Source organism: Hyaena hyaena, unplaced genomic scaffold (genome assembly GCF_003009895.1).
Source record: "Hyaena hyaena isolate Hyena2069 unplaced genomic scaffold, ASM300989v1 scaffold_150, whole genome shotgun sequence".
Classification (NCBI taxonomy): domain Eukaryota; kingdom Metazoa; phylum Chordata; class Mammalia; order Carnivora; family Hyaenidae; genus Hyaena; species Hyaena hyaena.
Genome location: NW_024080782.1, coordinates 991,920 through 1,015,613, shown reverse-complemented (window position 1 = coordinate 1,015,613; position 23,694 = coordinate 991,920). Strand labels below are relative to the sequence as shown.

Sequence of the window (23,694 nt, the reverse complement as noted above, 5' to 3'; positions counted from 1 at the left end):
GAGAGAGACAGACAGTGTGACAGGGGGAGGGCTAGAGAAAGAGAGGGAGAAACAGAATTTGAAGCAGGTGCCAGGCTCTGAGCTGTCAGCACAGAGCCTGTCATGGGGCTCAGACTCATGAACTGCAAGATCATGACCTGAGCCGAAGTCAGCACTTAACTGACTGCGCTATCCAGGCACCTCTGCCCTCAATTGATTGTTAGAAAAGAGATTTTTTATTTAAAAGTTACTTAAAGAAGTTTATTTGGTGATAATTAAGTTTGGCATGTAGGCTCAGAAAGCCTCCATGAGGGGCAGGTAAGAGTTTTAGAAGAGCTGAGTTTTGTGTTTCTGAGGAGAGGGTAATAGGACCCATTCTGCTTGGGCAGTTCTGCCTGTTCCACCCTCTCCGTGTGTGGAAGGATCTGGCAGCCTAGGCGGGGAGGGCTCCAGTGCTCAGGATGAGAGGGAGGACAGTAGGTGACACACAGCACCAGGCAGATGGAGGCTGGTCCACTTGCAGAGGCCCTGAGGCCCGGCCGATTGTGGTGGGTACCACAGGACGTGGCTAGCTGAAGAGCAGGCCACAAGGCTGGGAGCCAGCTCTGCAGCTGCCCGGAAACCAGGCCCTCAGCCCTTGGGCGGCCTCAGGAGGTTGGTCTGGAGCCCCACCGATTCCTCCTGACTTTGGTCGGAACTGGCCTTGGGGCTCACAGAGGGAATGTCTGGATGAGGGCAGGAGGGCTGTGCAGTCAGGGCCTGGCAGCTCCCAAGTCAGTAGGGGGCACCCCGGTGGCCAGTTTCTTTATTTGGACTCTGGAGGGACATTGAGATGCTCTCCTCTTTGTTGACTTCTGTACCATCTAAGAATCCCTTCTGTCTTTTCCGTCCTGTCCTGTCCTCTTGGGCAGACTGATGAAGAGGATGAAGCGGAGGTAGGACTGTTTATAAACATAAAGAACGCTACGTTTGACCTCCCCAGGCGTGCTATAGAGTCTAACTTAGCATAAGTGGCATGAGGCATCCGCACCATTCGATGCTCTAAACCGTGCATGGTTGTTTTCTGGTTGCTGTCCGTGTGATCACTAACCTCCTGACGTGGGTTCCCATCATGCTGTGTGTGCCAGGAATCAAGGGTTAACTGCACTTTCCAAGCCGTCCCTAAGTCCCAGGTCCTGTCAGGAATGGCAAGTTCTAATATTGGAAGTACTCTCCAATATTGGAGAAGAGGACAGGGCATTTTCCCTCCAGCTCCCTGTCTGGGCCTTTTGGCAACTCAAATAGGAGAACTGGATTCTAGAATAACCATAGAAAGAGCCTTAAAACCAAAGAGGAAGTGGGATAGTGGGGACAGAAGCGGTCCCCTCTCATGGGCAGCCTTTGGCTTGTGCCCATTTTCTCTACTGGAATCCATCATCGGGTTCGTTGGGATTCATGTGTGCAGGGGTGGGGTGACAGGGGTTCCTCATCCTGGGTCGGGTGCAGATGACAGAACCAGAGACCAAGTGAGGCCTATGGGCCCCAGGAGATGGGGAGGGAGCAGTGCAGATGGCACAGGCAGATGTGTCCTGGGCTCTGTTGCCATGGCCGAGATGCTCGATGAAAAGAGGAAGCCAGGAAAAAAAAAAAAAAAAAAAAGGGGGCGCCCTGGTGGCTTAGTCGGTTAAGCGTCTGACTTTCGCTTAGGTCATGATCTCACGGTTCGTGGGTCCGAGCCCCGCGTCGGGCTCTGTGCTGACTGCCAGCTCAGAGCCTGGAGCCTGTTTCAGAGTCTGTGACTCCCTCTCTCACTGACCCTCCCCTGCTCACGGTGTCTCTCTCTCTCTCCTAGAAATAAATAAAATATTAAGAAAAAAAAAAAGAAAAGAAAAAAGGAAGCCAGGAATCTGTAGAGCTGCCCTTTGCAAACATTACTCTGACTTTCTCTTTCTCACCCAGATGCTGGGCCTTGTGTACATAAGGCCCAGCGTTCTAGCATACCTCTTCTAAAACACAGAAATCCTGATTCTTTGCTCAGCTACCATCAGACAGTCTCACCACGTACATACACTGCATGTTCAAACAACGACACTTCTGACACAGCCAGAAGTAGCAAGCGTTCCCAAACTCAGTTTCAGCATGAATTTCTACGTCATGTTCTGGTCGGGCTCTGCAACTGATTCCCTTGGGGGCCTTTGGCAAGTCATTGAACCTTGGAGGGCTTCAGTTTCCTTCTCTGTAAAGGGAGATGGAACTAGATCTGGAAAGATTCTGCGACCAAATCCCACTTTTTCAGCCATCGTAAGTGATAGATATGAAAATTTTAACTGCTGTCTGGTGCTAATTTTTTTTTATTTTTTTATTTATTTCTAGGAGAGAGAGAGAGAGAGAGACAGCATGAGCAGGGAAGGGTCAGAGAGAGGGGGAGTCACAGACTGAAACAGGCTCCAGGCTCTGAGCTGGCAGTCAGCACAGAGCCCGACGCGGGGCTCGAACCCACGAACCGCGAGATCATGACCTAAGCGAAAGTCGGACGCTTAACCGACTAAGCCACCCAGGCGCCCCTGTCTGGTGCTAATTTTTAAAAAATCGTCTCAGTAATGTGATTAACTGGGCATATTTTAATTCTCATATCAGGGCTTTGGGGTTGGAAACATTTATTTTCTGAGTTCTTTCCAGGGTGGATGCCAGTCGTCCCTAGCAGCAGCCACTGAGGGCATCATCCGCAGTGAGCCGGGACGGCCTCTAAAGTGGAGGGATGGGCATGGTCCTTCTGGGACCAGGGTTTTTCTTTTTGATCAGAGAACTTCCAGTATACATGGATGTGTGTCATTGGCTCACTGACAGCCTCAGTGACTGCCCTAACGACTGTATCTGCAGAATGCACGGAAACCACAAAGATATAGGTTTTCCTCAACTAAACGTTTTGTAAGCTTGAGTTGGCTTTTGGGGGAGTTGCCTTGCACCCTAACGCCTCCTTTGGCCTTGTAGTCTGGCAAGTTCTCCGGCAGTTCTGCGGCGCCTCTGAGCCAGCCGCAGGGCCTGAGCTACGCGGAGGACGCCACCGAGCACGAGAACATGAAGGCCGTGCTGAAGACCTCGTCGCCCGCCGTGGAGGATGCCACCCCAGTGCTGGGCGTCCGCACGCGCAGCCGAGCAAGCCGAGGTAGCATCCGGGCCCGGGGGCGGCCGAGGGGGGACTTCCCCACATGACCACCGCGGGGACCCGGGGCCCAGCATGAAGGCACGGATGGCCGCACCCAGAGCGGCTCTGCCCAGGGCCTCCGACTCCCCGGGGCCTCTGCGCTGACGCGCACCCTTCCTTCCGCCCACCTTGGTGACCCACTGCGGTACTTCATCCCAGAAACCAAGCACACCTCCCAGAAGTGTGGCTGAATTCACACGTGGGGACTGTGATTAGGAATGAATCCTTAGGGGTTGAAGCAGGGGCAGTGAGCTACGGCCTCCGGCCAAATTGGGCCAGAGGCATATTTTGTAAATGAGGTTTGCACTAGAACACAGCCAAGTGTACCCCTTTGTGTGTTGTCTGTGGTGCCTGAATACGGCAGTGGCCCAGCTCAGTGCTGGTAGGAGAGACTGTGAGGACCATAGAGCCTAAGGTTTTCGTAAGCTGGCCCACGTAGAAAAAGTGTGCTGGCCCCTGGATTAAAGCACTATGCCGTTTGGGGGTGCCTGGGTGGCTCAGTCGGTTGGGCATCCGCCTTCGGCTCAGGTCATGATCTCAGGGCTCCTGGGTTCGAGCCCTGCTTCGGGCCCTGTGCTGACAGCTAGCTCAGAGCCTGGAGCCTGCTTCAGATTCTGTGTCTCCCTCTCTCTCTGACCCTCCCCTGCTCATGCTGTCTCTGTCTCTCAGAAATAAAACATTAAAAAAATTTTTTTTAAATAAATAAAGCACTATCCCTTTTTGCCTTTTCAAATCTTTAGAGGCAATGAAGAAATGAAAACTGAAGATGATAAAGACAGATAAGAGTTTCCAGATTTGTTTCATAACTTGGAAGGGATATTTTATTTTAATTACGAACTAAAGTGCATTTTTCATCTGAGAACGTTTACTGGTGTTCCCTGATCTAGTCTGATAGATAACCACCCGAGCCCCTCCTCACTTTCCTCCCTGCCTGCAAGACGTGGACCACGCATATCATGCTGTCGCTTCAGGCCCTGCGTGGTCCGGCAGCCTGTCTGCGCACTTGACACCACCCTTCTCAGCACCCGTGTCTCCCCAAGCCCCCCTCTGCTGTTCATGCCGTCCCCTTTTCCTCTGCCGGTCCTGCCCCTCTTCACCTCCAGAATCCACCTCCTCTGTCCTCCTCCCCAGCTCACTGGGCCACACCTTCCTCCCACGTGCTCCAGAGCCCCCAGGTCAGGCTGCCTAAAGACGACACACTTTATCCCTAAAGAGAATGGGCTCCTGGAGGACAGGCTTTCTCCTCTTGGTGTTTGCTTAGCACATATACTGCGAACGACTAGCTGAAAGCATATCATTATTGTCCAAGCTGGGGTGCCCTGGCATGTGACAGCAGTACCAGTAGTAATCATACTGGGTAAGAAATAGAACAGGCCACGGAAACTGGGCTGTGGGTTGGCTGCCACATCACAGAAACTCGGTAAAGAAATGAGTGCATGCAGTGCCCATCAGGCGTCCTCCCACGCTCTGGAGAACATTGGGACTCACGAGATGACAGATGGCAGCTAGAACGTGAAGTTGTGAGCTGGAGGAGGCCCTGAGAAGGCCCTTCAGTGACTTTTAATGGCTTTGTTGACTGAGCAGTATTTTTGGAATTTTGCTATTGTCAACTCTGTTAAATATATATAAAAAATAATGATAGTAACAAGAACTTTGACATAAAAGACAAAATACATGCAGTTTCCAGTTTTCTTTAGAAGAAAGTGGGTCACACGTTGCGTATGGTTTCTTGGAGCTTCTTGTCAACCCAAGGACCACAAGCTGCCTTCCAAAGAGGAGGCTTGACAGGGCTTCCAGGCAGGGCTCCAGGTCCCTAAGGCGTGTGTGGGACTCCCTAGTGGAGCTGCACTCAGGCTTGTTACGAAATTACCACATGTGTTTCTTACTTCATGTGAGTTCAGTATCACTCTAGCTCCTTTGTCTGTTTCTTCATGCTGGACTTTGGTCTTTACCCTTTTCGTGGGGTTTTTACTTTGATATGCAGCTAAGAATATGCCAGAAAAAGGGCTGCCTCCCTCCACCCTTGCCCCAGTGTTATCCTGAGACACAGACAGCAAAGTAGAAAAGTCATATCTTCTACAACCTTGATTCCCCCACTATACTTCACATACTTCATATATTATTCATCAAAGAATCAAAGATTGGGCCCTCTGGGATTTGGCTTTTCCAACCCCCCTGACTTCTTAGGTAGTCTTGGATGTGGAATTAGGAGAAAATAAATGAATATTCTGCTGTAGCAATGAAAGGGCTGCCTTATGGTGACCAGCAACAGAGAGAACCAGCTGTGAAGAACCACAGCCCTGACTACTCTCTTGGGTATGTTCTGATTGTCTGATTTTCTAAGGAGAGGTGTCTTTTTCTTAGCCAATGACATCTATAAAAGACCCTCGATTTTTCAGAAAAGCCAAGTAGTGACATGGAGAAAGAATGTATAAACAAGAAAGAATCTAAGAAGAGAGAAAAAAGTGTTGAATGTGAGATGGTCAAGAAAGTAGTATCATTAAATGCATAGCAGTAGAGACTGACATTCTCAGTGCTGCTTTTATGAAGCATGGAACAAGGAGAAGAATAAATAAAACAGCTTTGCAGTGTGGTGGGGTATGTGGAAGGGAATCATTTATACCCGTGATACTCAAAAAGGGCTAAGACATCACATCCCATGGATGAGTCTAGACTCTCTGGGACCAGCAGCTCTTGTACATTTTGTGTCCTGGCCTACAATGGCCACCAGGAAGGGGAACATTAAAGCCTGCATGGAGTTGACCGCAGACATCAGGGGTCTTGAGCCTTAGACCTTGGTGGGTGCAAGGGTAGCCGATGGAAGCCATCTGCGGAGATGGAGCCTAGTTTGTCTAATGGAACATAACAGACAGTGCTAATTTTAAAAGAGAAAGAGATGAGAAAGGTAGGCTGTCAGTTTCTCTGCACATTCAGGGACTTCTGCTTCCAGATGGCACATAGTACCGAGTGGCAGGACACCACTCCTGCTGAAACAACTAGAAAATTTGTTTTAATATAATGGCAAAAGCTTTCTCTCAAAAGATCTCAGCAAACTGTGAAGGGAAAGAGGACTGGACAAACTAGAATTGTAGATGAGCTGAGAGTGCCTCTCCAGGACCATTTGCCAAATCTGGGCATAGACCCGAGATGTGGGCCTATCTTGGGCAGGGAGACTCATTGTAGAGAGAAGTCAGCAGAATGTCTAATAGCCATGTGAGTCAGCATACGAGATGGGAAGTAGAGGGTCTCCAAACTCCAAGGCTGTTTTCTCCATGAGACATTTGCTAAGTGCTGGGGCAGCATGAGGAAGGGGAGGTTGGGTCAGAAAGGCTGGAGGAAATCTCCTGTAGGCTTCAAGGTCTGAGGAAACAAACAAAAAAAGCTTGAGTAAGCACCTTCAGCAAATACATACAGGTGTTTAAACACAGAGGTGGACTGATTCTTCATTAAAACTAGAGTCTGGTCCCAACGCCATTCAGTACGTCACCATGTCTGCTTAACAGAGAAGAGTGAAGGCTGGGGGAAATGACACCGATTCTGGTCTCTGCATCCTTCTGTACACAAAGTCCAGTGCACAATCCCAATTACAAGCCAAGAGAATAAGAAAATGTGCCCGACAAGGAAAAGGAGACACAAGCAGCAGATCCACAGGTGATCCAGATGTTGAAATTTGCAGCCGTAGTTGAACCGTTACAAATGTTAACACAAAGGAAATTCTAGACAAATTGACTACAAGGTGGATAGTTTCAGCAGGAAATTGGAATTTATTTTTAAAAATAAATGCACATTCAAGAACTGCAAAAGAAATGTCTGAAATAGGAGCTCATTGATTGGGTTTAACAGCAGACTCATCCCAGCAAAAGAAAGGATTAATGACTTCAAAGACGAGTTGTTAGAAAATGTACAAAGTGAAGTGTAGGAGAAAATGGAAAGAACAGAACAAAGTGTAAAAGGAATGAGGCACACCGTCAAATGGTCTAACCTCTGTATAATTGGAGTAGCAGAAGAAGATGGATAAGAAGCAATAATTGAAGAGGTAAAGGCTGAGAATTTCCCAGTGCTGATGATAGATAGCAGCCCCTATATTTAAGAAACGTAGCAAACCCAAGGAGAATAAATAAAAGGAAACTGTATCTCGTATAATGTAGGCAGACAGAAAAAAAAAAAAACAAACAAACAACCCACCAAGATAAAATCTTTTAAAAAGCCAGAGGGAAAAGATAGATTACCTTCTAAAGTACGACAGTCAGGATGATGGCTCACTGTTAACAGAAGCTATGGAAGTTAGAAGAAAGTGGAATGACATCTTCAAACTGCCAAAAAGAAAAGCTTTAAACCTAGAAGTCTATATCCGGGGAAGTTCTTTCAGAAACGAAGGCAATCTTGTATTACACTAAAATGTAATCTCTATTTTGATGCAATTATTTCTCTTTTAGACTATTTCTTTAGGTTAGATTCTTAAAGGAAAAAATAAATTACAGGGTTTTCTTTCAAACTACAGTCTACATTGTTTCTCTTTTACCTGAAGTATAGTTGATACACAATGTGACATTAGTTTCAGGTGTACAACATTGTGATCCAGCAAGTCTAAATTATTCACATATTTTTAAAAATCAAATCAAAGTGATTTGGTGCTATCATAGTCTATAATACTTCATTCCATCTACTTCATCTTAGTATATAAATATCTCATTAACTCTTGGGAGACTGTGGTGAGCCAGTGGCCCTTTGGGTCTGTAAGAGGTATGGGCAGTGTTTCCCTGATGGCTCTCTATGTGTGGGCGCAAGGGTTCCAGGAGAAAAAAACCACGCACACACAACCAACCTGTCATGACCAGGAAAAATGTATATAAACAGCTATCAGGAAGGAAAGTAACCAAGGAGGCGGGGGGGGGGGGGGGGGGGGGAAAAAAAANGGGGGGCTAAAAAACAGGACCAGGACTGAGGTCATGAAAGAATGACATCATCACAAAACTGAGTCTGGCACTCCTGAACATATGGCACCATGTTCCTTCGAAACATCTCCTGACACATTACAGTGAAAGCAGCTCTCTGGGGATGTAGAAGATGGGAAGCATAGGTAATTCCCAGTAGGAAGATCAGATGACACCTTCATTTTTTTTTGGCCCAGTCCTCCAGGAATGTATTATGAGCAAATGCAGTTGATTGAAATTTGTGTGTTTGGGGAAGGGTAGTTTGGCATTTTAAAATGAAACACAGAATTAGGAATCAGTAGGGAAGAGGGAAAACAGGAGCTGGCTGGGCAGAACACAGTTGCACCATTGACGGCTCCATCTGCTCTGAGGAGGACCGCCGTTTGGAAGCTCTGAAGGGTCCCAGTGTGACAGCTGTGTCCGCGGGAGTCCTGCCTCGAGTTAGACCACCTGGGCCATCCTGAGAATGCAGAAAAATTCAGCAATTTCCAAAGTTCTTTTCTGAGGGCAAACTATTTTTATTTATTTATTTATTTTTCAGGTTCATTTTATTTATTTATTTATTTTAGAAATAGTTTATTGTCAAGTTGGTTTCCATATAACACCCAGTGCTCATCCCCACAAGTGCCCTCCTCCAGAGGGCAACCTATTTTTAAAGGATCTTATGATGTTGAAAAAAATCTAGTCTGATGGGAGCAAGTGGATCAAGTGCCTTTGGGCATAAGCAGAGAAAGTACAATTTACTGTTTTCGTACGTGCCAGTGCTGTGGCTGCGCTCCCATTCGTGAAACAAATGTTTGAAATCACACCAGTGACAACGCAAACACTGTCACCGGAAAACATATGGGCCTGTGTAGCCATAGGTCTCCGATACGTGCTGGTGGTGTGGCCCCGGGATTCCGACTCCTTTTGCAAAGTGTGAATTATTTATGCACGCGCTTCAGCGATATGCATTTTACTGGCAGAAACTATAACCAAATGATAGCATATTACGTATTTACTGTAAAATTTTACCCACAAACATTTCCACAAAACTCCCAGTCTATTCAACTGTGACCAGCTATTCTCAGCTATTGCATTCAGAATCCAAACGCCCAAAGTTTTTAAAAAGTAGTATGGGAATAGAACTCAAGAATTTAAGATCTATGTTTGCTAACATTTTTTTTTTTTTTTTTTTGCCTGTGGTTTAAGAAACGCTGACGACTATTCAGCTTCAGCTGGACCTTAGGCTCTGAATGGTGTCCTGTAGGCATTGAGTCTGAGAACGCCCACCTACAGGCTTTTGAAGTTGTGTGTTTATTACAAAGGGCGGTGTATGTGGAGGAAACTCACAATTTTGAGCACATTGTGCATCTTTCTTCTTACAGAAGCACATTTCCCATCTTAGAGAAGAGATTTACAAGGAAGCTGATCTATCGCAAAGGCATAGTTCTTGCTATGCTAAAATAGCATTCATTTCTCTCTGTCAAACATCACTGGGGAATGCCTGTTTGCATGACGCTTTCTTCTTGCTCGTCTATAGGCAGATGCTTTTATGCCAGACTTAGACCTGCTCTGGTTTAATATATAGTTGTTTATAAATGTGTTTTCCTGGTCAAGGAGCAGGGTAAAATTTGTGTCAGCAACACACCTTTGTTAGTTGAAGAAGGTTATCCTGTTATGATTTTTTTTTTTATGTTTGTTTATTTTTGAGAGACAGAGTGCAAGCAGGGAACTGGCAGAGAGAGAGGGAGACACAGAATCTGGAACAGGCTCCAGGCTCTGAGCTGTCAGGACAGAGCCCGATGCAGGGCTCAAACTCACGGACGTCAAGATCATGACCTGAGCTAATGTCGGATGCTTAACTGACTGAGGCGCCCCTATCTTGTTATAATTTTTAAAGGTTAAGTAATCTAAAGATAGACTGCCACAAAATCCATTGATTTCTGTTTAACTAGAAGAGAAGTTAGGAGTAGTTGACATTTACTGGACTCATACAGCCATGGATAGAGAGCTGAGTTAACACATATCTTTAGACATTACTGGACGTACATCACTGAGCATCTGTGATGCACTCTGGGGTGTGGTATCTGCTCTCCCACCATCTCGGGGCCTGTCGGGTAGGTCTTCAGGAGCTGCTACAGGATAGTATCAGGTAAGTGCTCCCAGTGCTCTGAGGGGGAGTTCAGTGCCTGAGGGGGGTAGCAGTCACAGGTCACAGAGATGCCCCCGTGGTGGGGGGCTGGCGAGTGCCCGGGACCTGCTGCTGTGATCCATTGCTGACAGAGCTCCATGCCTGGAAGAGCAGTGTTGGCATTTTCTCTAGTGTGTTCCTTCTCTCTGAGTACATCTCACTCTGCGGCTGTGTAATTCTTTAGGATCTGCTAGTTCATGGACTCTGGGAACCGATGACTCCCCTAATGTCACAGATGACGCAGCTGATGAGATCATGGATCGCATCGTCAAGTCGGCCACCCAGGTGCCCAGTCAGCGAGTGGTGCCTCGGGAGAGGAAGCGCTCCCGGGCCAACCGGAAATCTCGTAAGTGCCTTGGAGCTGGGGTGAAGGACTTGCCCTGCAGGGACCTGCCCTCCTGTATGCCCTGGGAAGGGTTGTCGCTGTAGGCTGGCTCCAGCCAGTTGTTGGGCGATGCCTGGAGGGTCTACCCAAACTTGTCATCAACAGAAGGTTTCCTCTTGGACAGTAAACGTTGCTGTTGTGGAGGGGGGCGGGGGAGGGGAGGCCTGCAGCCACACTGGTCCAGCGTATTTGCCACTTCTGGGCAAGCCTCTCTCAATTCTCAATTTGTCCCCAGGAGTGTCCAAAAGACCCTGAACTGTCTCTGGTGTGCAGAGGTGGGCATGGGGGGGCCATTGCCATGTTGTGCCCCGGATGCTCTGCTGAGGCCATATTTCTGCATCAGGGGCCACTTTCTTGCTGAAAATGGCTTCCTCTGGGGATTCACTCCTACTCCCAAACATGTCAAAGGTGAAAAACAATGGCTATATGGTGTTTAGGGTGTTTTAAATACTTAATGTTAACCTAGGCTGACCAGTTTGTTTTTGTTTCTTTTCATGCTAAATCAAAGGGACTGATTTCCCCCTTAATCCGAACCCACTGCCTACTCCTGGCCACAGAATGAAGGGGGTGGGGCTGCCTCCGCAGGCACCTTGCTGGCTCTCAAAGGGGCTGCTCCTGTAGAGAAACACAGTTCCTCTGCATTCTTGGACATGTGTGTGCATTAGCTATGACCCTTGCGTGTTTTAGGAGAGAGCTCAGCCCCCAAGATTGGGCCGGATGCTGGGTCACTCAGGAGACCTCCAGGAATAAGGGATGGTGACTAGGCCAGGGAGTTATGACCCTCACAAGAAAGGAAGCCTGGTTCTGTCTGCCTGTACTGGCTCCAAAAAGTGAAAGGAGAGTGACTCCAGGTAGGCCGAGTTCAGTAAGAATTCAGTGTTTGAAGCCACCTTTGAGATTCACATGGGAGGTGAGTGGGGTTTGAGCTGCAGAGTCCAAGGGAGAGGGCTGGAGAACGGATGCCAGGCAAGGGGGCGCCCTCACAGAGGTGAGCCTCGTTGGGCGCAAGACCTCAGAAAGGGATGTCACATGACCCGGTGGCCCGGCCAGTCCCCAGAGGCCCAGGGTCCCTGCTTCCCCACCTGGTTATATGTCTGTATTGGCAAAGAGCATAGGCCCTGCCCTCTGGCCTAGAGACACCCAGATTCTTAGAGAGACGCATAATGCACTGGGAAAAATAACACAGTCATAATTAATTTTCCTCTTCAATCTGGCCGGAGAGATATTTTGCCTGTTTTCGTGGCCGACATCAATTCATTTCCTGTGGTACCGTTTTCATTCCAATCTTATGCAAAACAGCCGTATACTCTTTTTATGTAGCCAAACACGTTTTATTCTGCAATGCAGTTACTACAACAAATACAAGACTGCATGTATGTAAGTGTTTGTCTGCAGCGGGTTTAACTTATTAGCAATGGCACCATCAACAGAAATTTAAGATGGGGGAAAGTTATTGTGATTTCTATTTTTTTTTTAAATGTTTTTTATTTATTTCTAGGAGAGAGAGAGAGACAGCATGAGCAGGGGAGGGTCGGAGAGAGAGGGAGTCACAGACTCTGAAACAGGCTCCAGGCTCTGGGCTGGCAGTCAGCACAGAGCCCGACGCGGGGCTCGAACCCACGAACCGCGAGATCATGACCTAAGCGAAAGTCGGACGCTTAACCGACTAAGCCACCCAGGCGCCCCTATTGTGATTTCTATTTAAGAGGGATGACAAACTCCAGCTTTCTTGCAAGAGGTTAAAGGAATAAGAAAAAACCTAGTTTGCAAAATCGATGTGAAGTTTCGTCGTGTGGGCCTCCCTCTCAAACAGCGCTGTATCTGATTTGATTGTTTAATGGTGGTGATGAGGCAAGTGGGTAATGAATAACCAGCGTATTTGTGCTATCACTCATTTGACTAATGGCTATAATAGTCCAGCTATTATAGGAAACCAAACAGAATCCACCCCATAACCTAGAAATTTATGACCTGCAAGCTGCTTGAGGATCCTCCAAGATAATTAAATGTCTGCTTTCGTGTTGGATGCTGGTGACTCGGACTGCACACGCCAAAAGTCCTGCTAAGGCTTGAAATATGCAGCCAGTTGGGGCACGGTGAGGGCATCGTAATCGATTCGCAGGTTCCTGTGGCTCCGTGCTGCATTTCCAGCCTGTGACAATCCAGGTCTCTTTAAGTAAACTGTTTTGATTTTCCAGTTGATTTCTAGCCTGTGATATGATTGATCCAGTGCACTTCATGTGCTGCCCCAGATTCTGGCCTAGGTTTTCCGATTGGCTGGTGGATCAGACCGAGGGAGAACATTCTGCGAGATTCTTGGTTTTTTTTCTTACTTTGGTTTCTCATTTCATCATATTGGGGCATCTATTTTGTCCCAGGGCTATTTGTTCTCTTAGGCCTCCTTGATGTTGGCTTTCCCTAGAAAATCCTGAAGCTGAATGGCATTTGCAATTTCCTTACCAGTATGGTTCTGTAGGGTGGGCCCTGGTGCATGGTAAGGAGGGGGCGCTGCTCCCCATGTTCTTTTCTCTTGGAAAAGAAGTTTCTGCCTGGCTGGCTGTCTGCATATAGCCACTATCCCAGACTATCACAGAACAGAACAGGGGTTAGGGACTCACAGTCTGTTTTCTTTTCCCAGGGAAGCTGGGTCTTGTCCTCGTTGAAAGAGGCTGGGTCTGGGTATCGTTTTCCTGTTGAGTTAGTTTCCTTTTAAGGTGGGGGTCTGGACTCTACCAGTGACACGACCATGAGTCTAGGCACAGGGCTGTATTTCTATAAAGATGTGATTACTTTGATATGATTCACAAATAACTGACCCATTTCTTAGCTTAAGATCTTAAGGCTGGTCACCCTTAGAAGAATAGTTTCTCAGTAGAAAGAGCCAGAAGTCCAGTTCCAAGGACTGCTGGGAAAGGAGCACAGAACTTTGATTTGTTCTGACCCCCATGCCCCCAACTGTGACTGCCTCCTCATTGTGTCTTAAAGCTTTGACATTTGTCTTAAAGAGCATGTAACATATCTCATGTTGATTTACTGTAACTAAAATCTTGCTTCTTTTATAGAATTTTGAGAGATGTACTCACACTATTTGCTAAATAGAATTTCTTGGAGGAAGAAAATGATCAAACCTGAAAAATTATTGAATTCTGTTTTAGGGAAAGCGAGAGACCTGCCTCACAAAATAATGGATTCAGCCCTGGATCTGATCAGTACTCAGCTTAGTTCAGTTGTCTCTAGGTCTTCAAAGTGGCACTTGAAAGTATCCAAGAATTCTCCCATTGAAGTCCCATTAAGAACAATTTCCCTGCATTTTGTTTAGTTTTTTCTCACTGACTATGAATCAATTTTATATTCTTTTAGAGGGCAAGCTAACAATGGCAATATAACAGAGGCTTTAGAACTAATGCTTTTGCGATACAGTAAAATAAGACGTTAGTGGAAAGGATAAAAATTTCTCAAACTTTTGTCTTTTCCACAACAGCCTCATTCCTATTTACTCAGTGCCCTATTATTCTTAGAGCTCATTACAAATGAACGGGTCTTCCTCTAAAGATAACTGAGGGTGCCCACCCATGATCCCAGGACGCAGGACAGGAAGATAAAGAGAGGAAGTCCAAGAGAGGACCAAGGCCGTGGGCCAGGCCAGAGGTCAGGACTCTGCTGCAGCAAGCTCAGACAGAAGCTTCAGGTCAAACAGGCAGGTACAGGAAGAGTTTGGAAATGTTTTGTTGCATTGGCTCTCCGGCCTTTTCACATTCAGACAAATCACCCTCCCAAACTGGGAACTAGCACACTGGGAGAGAAGAGTCTGGCTCTTGTGTCTTCCCCCAAGGCAGGGTGCCAGGCATCCATTTGGCTCAGAGTGGAGGTTCAAGAGGAGGGAGAATCAATGAAAAGAGGAATCCGGGAATCTGTTTTTCTTGCCTCCAAGAGCTGTTCTGAGAGCAGAGCAGAGGGTTCCTGTAAAGGGACTTTGGAAAATGCCAAGCACCTTCCCCACAAGAAGTCACTGTATGTCTTTGCCTTCGCTGCCCAGTTCAAATAGAATCAGGTTCCATGTTTGGAATGTACACATTCATACAACAGAGAAGGCGATGGGGTGCCTCCTAAATTACCTGGCCTCACTGAGCCTCGGTCTGCTGCTATCCACCGAAGCCGGTGGTGCTACCTCGCAGGATGTCCTGAGCATTAAGTGAGGTGCCCGTGACAGGTTCCCACCGCTGCCCTCCCCAGCTCTGTCACACTGCTGCCAAGGGACCCCAGCCAGCTGGGAATATGAAGCTGCCTGCAGGTGCCTGGGCTGCTGTGCTGAAGTCACAGGAGAGCCCGTGCACAGAAACCACACCTATCCAGCCGTCGCTCCACTCCCATCAGCCATATCACTCCCCATCCACCACTGCCCACCTCACTTGGCCAGCCAGGATTAGACCAGACCCACCATCACCTCCCTATTTACCCCCAGGGGCTCCATTTAATGGGTTTGTACCTGGGAACCGAAGGCTGGGTTGTCACCATGGTACTTGCCTGGCACATCTCTGATGGAGAGCCGCTGTGCTGGTCCTCATCTGGGAAGGGGTGGGGGGGCATTGTCCTGCCTAAGAAATAATGCTGAGAGCCCCAAAGTCTGTGAATCTTGAAGCCCCTTCCTTCTTGTCTGCAGAATTCCCCAAGTTCATGCCGGCTCTCCCACAAACAATGGAGAAAACTTGTTTTCTGACTCCATCCCTCACCCATAGCATACCTCATGGGAGGCAGGTCTTCTCTTACATCTGAACTGAATGCTTTCTGGTTGGGGCCTGTCTAGGAGCGACAAAGTTTACTGGGGGGTACTAGATGAAAATGTAGCCATGGACTAGGCAGAGGTAGGTCTATAGGGCCAAGACCATGTCCAGACCAGTGGCTACAGAAAGCACCTGCTGCCATAAGTATTTCCAAGAGCCATCTCCTCACGGGTGAACTTACTTCTGCGTTAAGTAGAACGTAGAGACTTCAACTCTGTTGTCACAAATGCCATCACTTCCTGAGGGCCTGCCTCTCCCTGTTTCTCAGTTAGGCGGCAGTGAATTAAATCAGGCCTGCAAACCTGCTGGCCTTTGGAATCTTCTGGGAAAGATTAAAATGCAACGTATGGGCCCCTCACTGAGACTCATGTTCAGTGCATCTGGGCTGAGTCTAAAGTTCAGTTTAAATCAATCAGGTTTGGGGACTTTTAATTTTTGTTATTGTTGTTCTGGGTTTGTTTGTTTATTTACTTATTTATTTAGAAAGAATTTTAGAAAAAGAAAAGTTGCCGAAAAGAGTACAGTTGCTTCCATCTTTCACCCAGCTTTCCCTAATGTTAACTGACACCTTGGACACCCTAGGACAATTTATTTGAACTAAGAAATTGACATTGGTGGATTTCACCAATATTTCCAATAATGTTCTCTTTCTGTTCCACAGCCTTACCTAGGCTGTCCCATTACATTGAGACATCATGTCCCCTCCGATGTGTGGGGGACATTCTAGGACCTTCACACTTTTTAAAAGTACTCGTCAGTTATTCCTTAGAATTCCTGTCAATTTGGGAGACCTCTGATTCTGATGGACAGTTTTATGTGGGAAAAAAAAAAAGATGGAGGATGGAAACAAGAAAAAGAACTCAGATGGTTAAATAATAGACATTGACAAAACAAAACAATCCACTGTTCTTAACACAACAGAGCTTAAAACAGTTGCCTGTATTGAAGTCCAAAGAGGCATGACTGAACCCGCCATTTTGGCTCCATTCAGCAGACGGGTCACTTAGGGAACAAGGAGTAAATACATAGCAGTAGGCTAGTTACTTCCAACCACAAGATACATACATGTAAGACCTCTTGAAGTTCTGATATTAGTCCCTATAGTCCTAAACACTCTGTTCTCAGTATACTTTGGTAGAAAATCTTTAGAAACCTGGGGGTTATAACAAAGCTAACTTACTTCCAAATTGGCATGACATACAAAAGACAGAAAAACCTATCTGTCGGTGATCTAAAGGTGAATGAATACAAACGGATTTCTGTCATATGGAAGGAAAACTCGGTGCATGTCCCATAAGATATGAAAAGTTCAGAGTGTGTCCTGCTGGCTTTGGCAGGATGGCGCTGCATCCAGGGTGGGGTACGTCTCCAGTGTCCGCGGCTCAAATCCTTCTGTACCACTTCCTGTGTGCTCCTGGGCCAAGGACTTGACCTCTCTTTGCCGTCTGCTCACTTGCTGGAAAAATAATAACCGGACACTTCCCGTAGGTTCCATAGATGGAATAATCCATGTTACCCCTCAGTAGATACAGGCTGCATCACTGTTATTCTCAGATTCAACTTGTTTTTGAAAAGAATCACCTGAGAGCCCTTTGTAGAATTAAAATCCCTTTCAGTTCTGGGGGTGAGAAGAGAAAAAGAGCTTATGGTTTTTCCCTGGGTCCCCAGACACCCCTGCACTGCATGTTGACAGCGGAGGTACTCCCGTGTCTGATCCCGCTGCTGTCACTGCTGCATCGTGAGAGCTGTCACAAGTGCCTGGGGCAAAGAGTGGCTGCTGGTGCCAGCGAAGTGACCCCTGCCATCTATGGAAGAGCTGCCAGGCAGACAGGGATAAACATTTCCACGGTCTGTTCTCTGTTAAGCGGCTGCGGGGAGGTGAGGCAGTCACATTTGACAGGCTGGGGAGCAGTTGCACTGCAGCCAGAGCGTTCAAGCGGGAAGCGGGGCTGGGGGTGTGTGTGCGGAGAGGGGCCCAGACGTGATCCTATCAGACATTCGTCAGCCTGCCCCCACCCCAGCACTTGAGAGATCCCCTATTTGCTAGAAGACTTGTTTCTATTGTACAGGTTCCGTAATCTGCCAGTGCCTTTGCTGGCCCCCTCATTTTCTTCTGTCCGCAGTCCTTTTTTGCCTTCCAGAAACTTTCTGAGAGTCAACACCCTATCCAGACAGGGTCTGCTGCCCTGAGCATTTAACCTCATACTATGCCCCTGTCAGCCCCCTGCCTCCATGACTGCGGTACTTGGCTCAGGGTAGAGGCTCAAATAACATTTGCGGGAAGGAAGGAGGGAGGGAGGGAGGAAGGACAGATGAACAGAAGGACGGATGGATGGATACCTGAAGAGGTCCTTTCTATGCGTAATTGGAATTGGAGCACAAAGCTGATTTCACCTGATTATCTTCATTTCAAACCTCTTTTCAGATGGTAATGTGAGTTAACTTTGACTTTTTAACAGAGGAAGGAGTCAGATTCTTAAGGTCTTTTAGGTGTTAATATGTTTACTATATTTATTATGAGGGAATTTATCTAAGTTGTCATGAAGTCCCACGGAAAGTAGGATTCCAGTAGTGGGACAGGTTTTTCTATGAATACCTTTGTAGGGACACATCTGACAAGAAAAGACACCTAGTCAACGGCTGTGGCTTTTCCCCACAGCAGAGAACACCTGAGACCAGGCAGAAGGGGCACAGGGGGGTCCCAAGGGGCCTGGCCCATCAAAACTGAGAGTTGGCTACCAGGCCCAGGGCGCACCTTGTGTGCAGTCAGGCAGTGAGGCCAAGGTAGCCTTTGTTCTAGTCAGCTTTCTTCTGTTCTCTGAGCTGGTCTCAGGCTTGTCCAATGCCCATATCAGTTAGGAGGTTACTGCACGCCCTATAAGGTGCCAAGGTCCTTATTCAAGTATTTACATGAACTGAACCGCACACCGCAGCTATAGGACTAAAGCAAATGTGTGACCACATGCTAAGGAAGCACCTTTAAATGCCCTCCTGTAAAATGCACGTCAGTCCGTGAAGACTTCTATCGTCATTTGGCCAGGCATGTATACCTAATGGCTCAAAGATTACAGTTCATAGACACATGTCCTTGCCACCTCCGTGGCTAATGAAATTTAAGATGCCCTGCTAGTGCAGCGTGGACTTCTTCAAGGCACAATTTTGTGTTTTGGAGGAGAGGTCTTAGCAGTCCTTGTCAAGAATGAGAAATATTTTATCTTATTTTCTGCCTTATTAAAATTATCTTTCTTTAACAAACACTTGAAGGAGTGTTTAAAGAACATAAAAGGTTATTGCAAACTTGTATTTTTATTGCTGCCCCATAGAACAAATTCCATTACTCAGTTAAATGCAATCTGCCTCCAGCCAAGGCTCTGGAGCCAAACATTTTGTCTGGACGAGTTAGACAGTCTGGAGCCCAAGGGGCCAAGGTTGGGGGGAGGGTGAGCCAGTGCAGGAGTGGCTGCGGAGGGATGGCTCCAGGGCCCAGGACTAGGCTTGGGAATACAGTAGTGTGGGGTGGCATGATTTGAGGGTAACTTTTGCCACAGACCTTTGTGTCTCTTGTCAAGTCCACGTTTAATGTCTCTGAGTCTTCTATCAGTATTTCAGTTCTTTAAGTGCTGAGCACACGGTAGGTTTTCTATAAAGTATTTGTCAATTGACTAATTGATGGGTTAGGTGTTGGCTCCTGTTCAAAGAACTGATTCCTGGGAGAGAAGAAACCATTTATTGATAGTTAGACCTTGTACGTTCTACCAGATCCTTTCAGATCCTTTGTCTGCAGGCTAAGTAGGCTTTGGCCTGGGGGGGATGGGAAGGCAATGAATGGATTGTGGGGTTTGCTGGCAGAAACATGAACTGTGATCCTATTGTCTGTGCTCCCTGGTCGCCGGGGGTGCAGGGAATTGGGCCTGGCACTGGAGGATGGGAAGACATGAAGACTGAGCTTTACTTTCTCCACATTCTGATGAAGGGCCTGCCCTGTTCATCTCAGGTCCTTTGGCTGATTTGGGATTGAGGTAGATCCATTTCCATAACACATCTCTTGTGAAAATAGAGCAAATACCCCAGACTCCGTATGACCTTTTGTAGAGAGCAGGCCAGATACAATTTATACATGAAGGGAAATGTAATTAGGCAAACTTTCAAATGAAAGGACTTGTCTTGGAAGGGCCAGCTGCCTCCCCATTCACCCTTATCCAGCCTTTATTTTGATGTCAAAATTGATCAACACTAAACTATGGGAAAACCCATCATGCCAAGCTAAACACAAGCCAGTTCGTAGTCAGATGTGAGCCTTCCTCCACCTGCCAGTTTTAAGCCCCAGAGAAGAGGGTCAGTGGTCCTTCCTGAGCCTTGTGTGTTTCACACAGAACATGTAACAAATCCAGCCAGGAGTCTGGCACTTTGCTCCTTGGCGTGCAGCCCACAGGAGTCACTGGTCATTGCCTCCAGAGGCCCTTTGAGGAGTTGACACTGAGGCCCACAGTGTGCTCGTGGAGACGCCCAGGCTGCCTGTTGCCCTTGCCCAGTTCTGCTCGCACCTTGCTCTGCAGGGCCCCGACGTCACGGCTCATCCTGTAGATCTGTGGGGTTGCCTTACCTAGTTCTTGCAGTCACTGGAACTTGCGTTTTCCTATGCTCTGTAATGACCGTTCCAGCTCTGATCCACTCCTTATGCTGGTCCACATGCCACCTGGACTTGACTATTGCACCTGTTTCTCAGAAACCTTGTAAGGGTGGAGCTCCCTTCTTTCCCTCTTACAGGGTCAGTGCCTCCACTTGGTCTTCAAGGCAGCCTCTTGCAGGCTGCATATTGTCCTGCCCTGGCAGACAGATGGCCAGGCGCTGCAGAAGCAGGGCGCAGCTGAGCATCTCTGAGCCCCTGACGACCCTGGGAATCCTTGGTGGTGGGGGGGAGGGGCGGGCGGCTGACCACGAGCTGGCTGCTAACGCCCCCCTGTCTTCTCATCCCTTTGTGACCTGCGGCTGCTGCTGAAGTGCGAAGGACCCTCAAGAGCGGCCTGACTCCAGAAGAAGCCCGAGCTCTGGGGCTGGTTGGCACCGCAGAGTTGCAGCTGTGACACCTGTGGGCACCCTAAGAAGCGTGTCTGAGACTGTGCCAACTCCTGCTGGACAGAACCCCCCAGCTGGGGGGCAGTGAAGAGATTGGACGTTAACATCCGAAGGTTCTGAAGGGGAGTGTCCACGTTGCTAGTGTCTGCGCACGCCCACTGGGCATGGATGGGGCACTCTCGGAGGCTCCCGCACACACTTCCTTCATTGTGTCAGCTGTGTTTCTCTGGTTCCCTCAACACCTGGTTTAGTAGTTTCAATGCGTGACACCTTTTCTGTGCAAGGAGCCTATCACTCCTCTCACGGTTACTGTGGTCCTATGAGGCAGTTTGATTAGGCTCACAGACTGGGTCTATCCACAACACCAAACTATCCAGATGTAAACTCCAACATTGTACACGAAAAGAAAGCACAGGTTGTTTACCGGTTGTGGATTTTAGATGTACTAAATGTTTATACAAATTCATAAATGTACACCATGTTTCAAATACTAAATAAATAGAGTTTAATGCCGTAACTGGACACTTTTCTTCTCTTGGGTGTAGAGCCTTACACAGCTCTGCAGGTTCACCTCCTTCTCAATCAGCTAAACCTTTTCTCAGGTTCATCAGAAGGACCCTGGCTTGGAATGGCCTCCAGGCCCTTTGGCTTTCTTGTTGTTTTTTGTGCCTGTTAGCAGAGTGAGAAGTGCCCAATAATGTGTTCTTTGTGACTCCTTATTAATTAGGTGTGGTGTTTGTGGCGGGACATGTTAGCAATGACCTCATAGAGATCACCTTATCCATGAGCTTCGCTTTGGCCCATCATCATGCTAAAGCAAAAATTAGGGTAGTATTTACAAACTGAACTATTCTGCCACTCTCTCGCTTCTTGTGTAAACATTCATTTTCTCAAAAAGTAAGTAACGCTCAAAAAAGGGAAATTAAAAGTTTTGTCTACAGAGTGCCTCGGAGGGACAAATGTAGTCCTTGGCAATCGGGTACGGGTCATTAGAAACTAAGGCGTCCAGTGGGACAGGCATCACTCACGAGGGGCGATGTGACTGCAGCGCATGTGGCCCAGCCTCCATAGGAACCCGTGTCACGCTCAGTGTTGCACGGTTCCCTGTGAAGAACGTCAGTCTCTGGAAAGAGGGAAAAGATAAACTGCTGCAGCAGGTATTTGGGGGCCGAAAGATCAAGCCATTAATTCCATCTTTGCATCACTTTTAAAACCTCTATGACTCTGTGTTCCTGAATCATAGGGTGTGTGTGATTTATAGATAAGATGAAGTTGTGTTGTCTGAAGAGCTAAAGATAAGCTATTCACCCACAGGCCTCTGTGACTGTGTCCTCCCTCTTCCGCACCCCCACTCTCCTGGGAGACAGGACGCTCCTTCACGCAGGTATCGGTCAGAGGCTAGGTGAGCAACGTGAGCACCCCAGGAAGGCCTCGAATCGGCCAAGAGTAGGTCTGTATGTTACAGACAATTGAGTTTAATCACCTTATTGAAAAGGATTCATGTTTTTGTATGTTTTCTATGTTTTGAAAAGTATTGATGTTTATTTTCTTATGGTTCTAAATAACGTGTAGTAATCTGATATGATTTTGTAGTTTGTCAGAGCATTTGCCTGTTACCTGAGCCCCGAATACAAAGACTATCAGTGCCACTGGGGACTGGGAAGTGCAGACAGAGGGAAGATACATTCTTGTTGCACCCTGTGGTGATCAGATACTTTGTGTCCTTCCTGGAGGCCTCGGCCTTCTGCTGCGCTATTGCTTTGGGAATAAAAGGTCACACTTAGAATGAGGTGACTGAATAAATCTGAAGGTAATTTTATTTTAGGGATTCTCAGAGGAACATTCTCAGAGGAAGCAGCCAAGGTTAACTAATTTCTTGGTGACAGCCAGGTAGGGAGAGAGACTCATTTTATTAAGAAGGTGGTTTAGTATTTTTTTAGTGAAATTGGAGGGTTATTCCTGTTGCTCATTTCCTCCCTCCTTGTTGCTCTTTACTCTGGCTGCCTCTGTTCGTATGTGCATGTGTTTACATTTTTTAATGTTTGTTTTTCTGTTTCTTCTTTTTTTTAATGTTTAGTTTTGAGTGAGAGGGAGACAGTGCGAGCTGGGGAGGGGCAGAGAGAGAGGGAGACACAGAATCTGAAGCAGGCTCTGAGCTGTTGGCACAGAGCCAACCCTACGTGGGGCTTGAACTCACGAACTGTGAGATCATGACCTGAGCCGAAGTTTGGCCCTTAACTGACTGAGCCCCCAGGCACCCCCATGTTTATTTTTATTTTTGAGAGAGAGGGAGACAGAGACAGAGAATGAGCAGGGGAGGGGCAGAGAGAAGGAGACATGGAATCCAGAGCCCAACATGGGTCTTGATCTCACGAACCAGGAGATTGTGACCTGAGATGAAGTTGAAGTCTCTACCTACTGAGCCACCCGGGTGCCCCTCTTATTAGTGTTTTTTAATTCAGGAGGTTAAGTTATCTGAAGGGCCTTTGAGAAGCAGTAAATGAATAGTACCTTATCCTTAGAAGATGCTTTGCTACTTTTGCTGGCCATTGCTATAGATATTATTGTGCACATTTCTTAATTTAGATTGAGATTACAGAATTGCCAGTAAAGAAAGGTGAACTCTTTTCTTTTAAAGATGCGTGGGGTTTGGTTTCTTTGGAATCTTAAGGTTTTTTTCTATTTTAAAAATAACTTAGGATTTTGGGTTGGAAGGGAGGATGTACAGGGCCCAGGAGAGTTGAAGACCCAGTTTTGTTTTCTTCCAAGTCCATCACTGAACACAATACAGGAAAGAATAGTAGGGATCAGAGTCAGGAAAGCTGGTTTCTGAGCTAAGCTGTGAGTGGCTGTCTCAGTGTCCACGTTCCCAAATCCACCATTTCTGTGCTCATGTCCCTGAGATAGCGTATCACCAAATATCACCACACTAGGCTAAATAATGGCCACCCAAAGAGAACAGGTCCTAATCACAGGAACCTATAAATGTTACAAGGAAGGGTCTTTGCAGAGGTGAATGAAGTGAGGATCCAGATATGGGATGATAATCCTGGTTTATCTAGGCATTCCCTAAATCTTATCACAAATGTCCTTAGAGAGGCAGAGGGAGGTTTTATATGCGTGGCAGAGGGGCAGGTATTCTGAAGACAGAGGCAGAGATTGGAGTGATGTGGCCACATGCC

At 47.2% G+C, this 23,694-nt stretch overlaps 1 protein-coding gene across 3 annotated transcripts in view; it reads left to right on the top strand.

The window, feature by feature from the left end:
• The window catches only part of FHOD3 (formin homology 2 domain containing 3), a 467,989-nt gene extending 446,968 nt beyond the window's left edge, over positions 1–21,021 (top strand). For all 3 annotated transcript variants that reach the window (XM_039238974.1, XM_039238973.1, XM_039238972.1), the window contains 3 exons: positions 2,950–3,124; positions 10,455–10,616; positions 20,438–21,021. In XM_039238974.1, coding sequence (XP_039094905.1) covers positions 2,950–3,124; positions 10,455–10,616; positions 20,438–20,520 — 420 coding nt within the window. In that variant the 3' untranslated portion in view covers positions 20,521–21,021. The remainder of the gene's footprint in view (positions 1–2,949; positions 3,125–10,454; positions 10,617–20,437) is intronic.
• Positions 21,022–23,694: the final 2,673 nt, after the last annotated feature.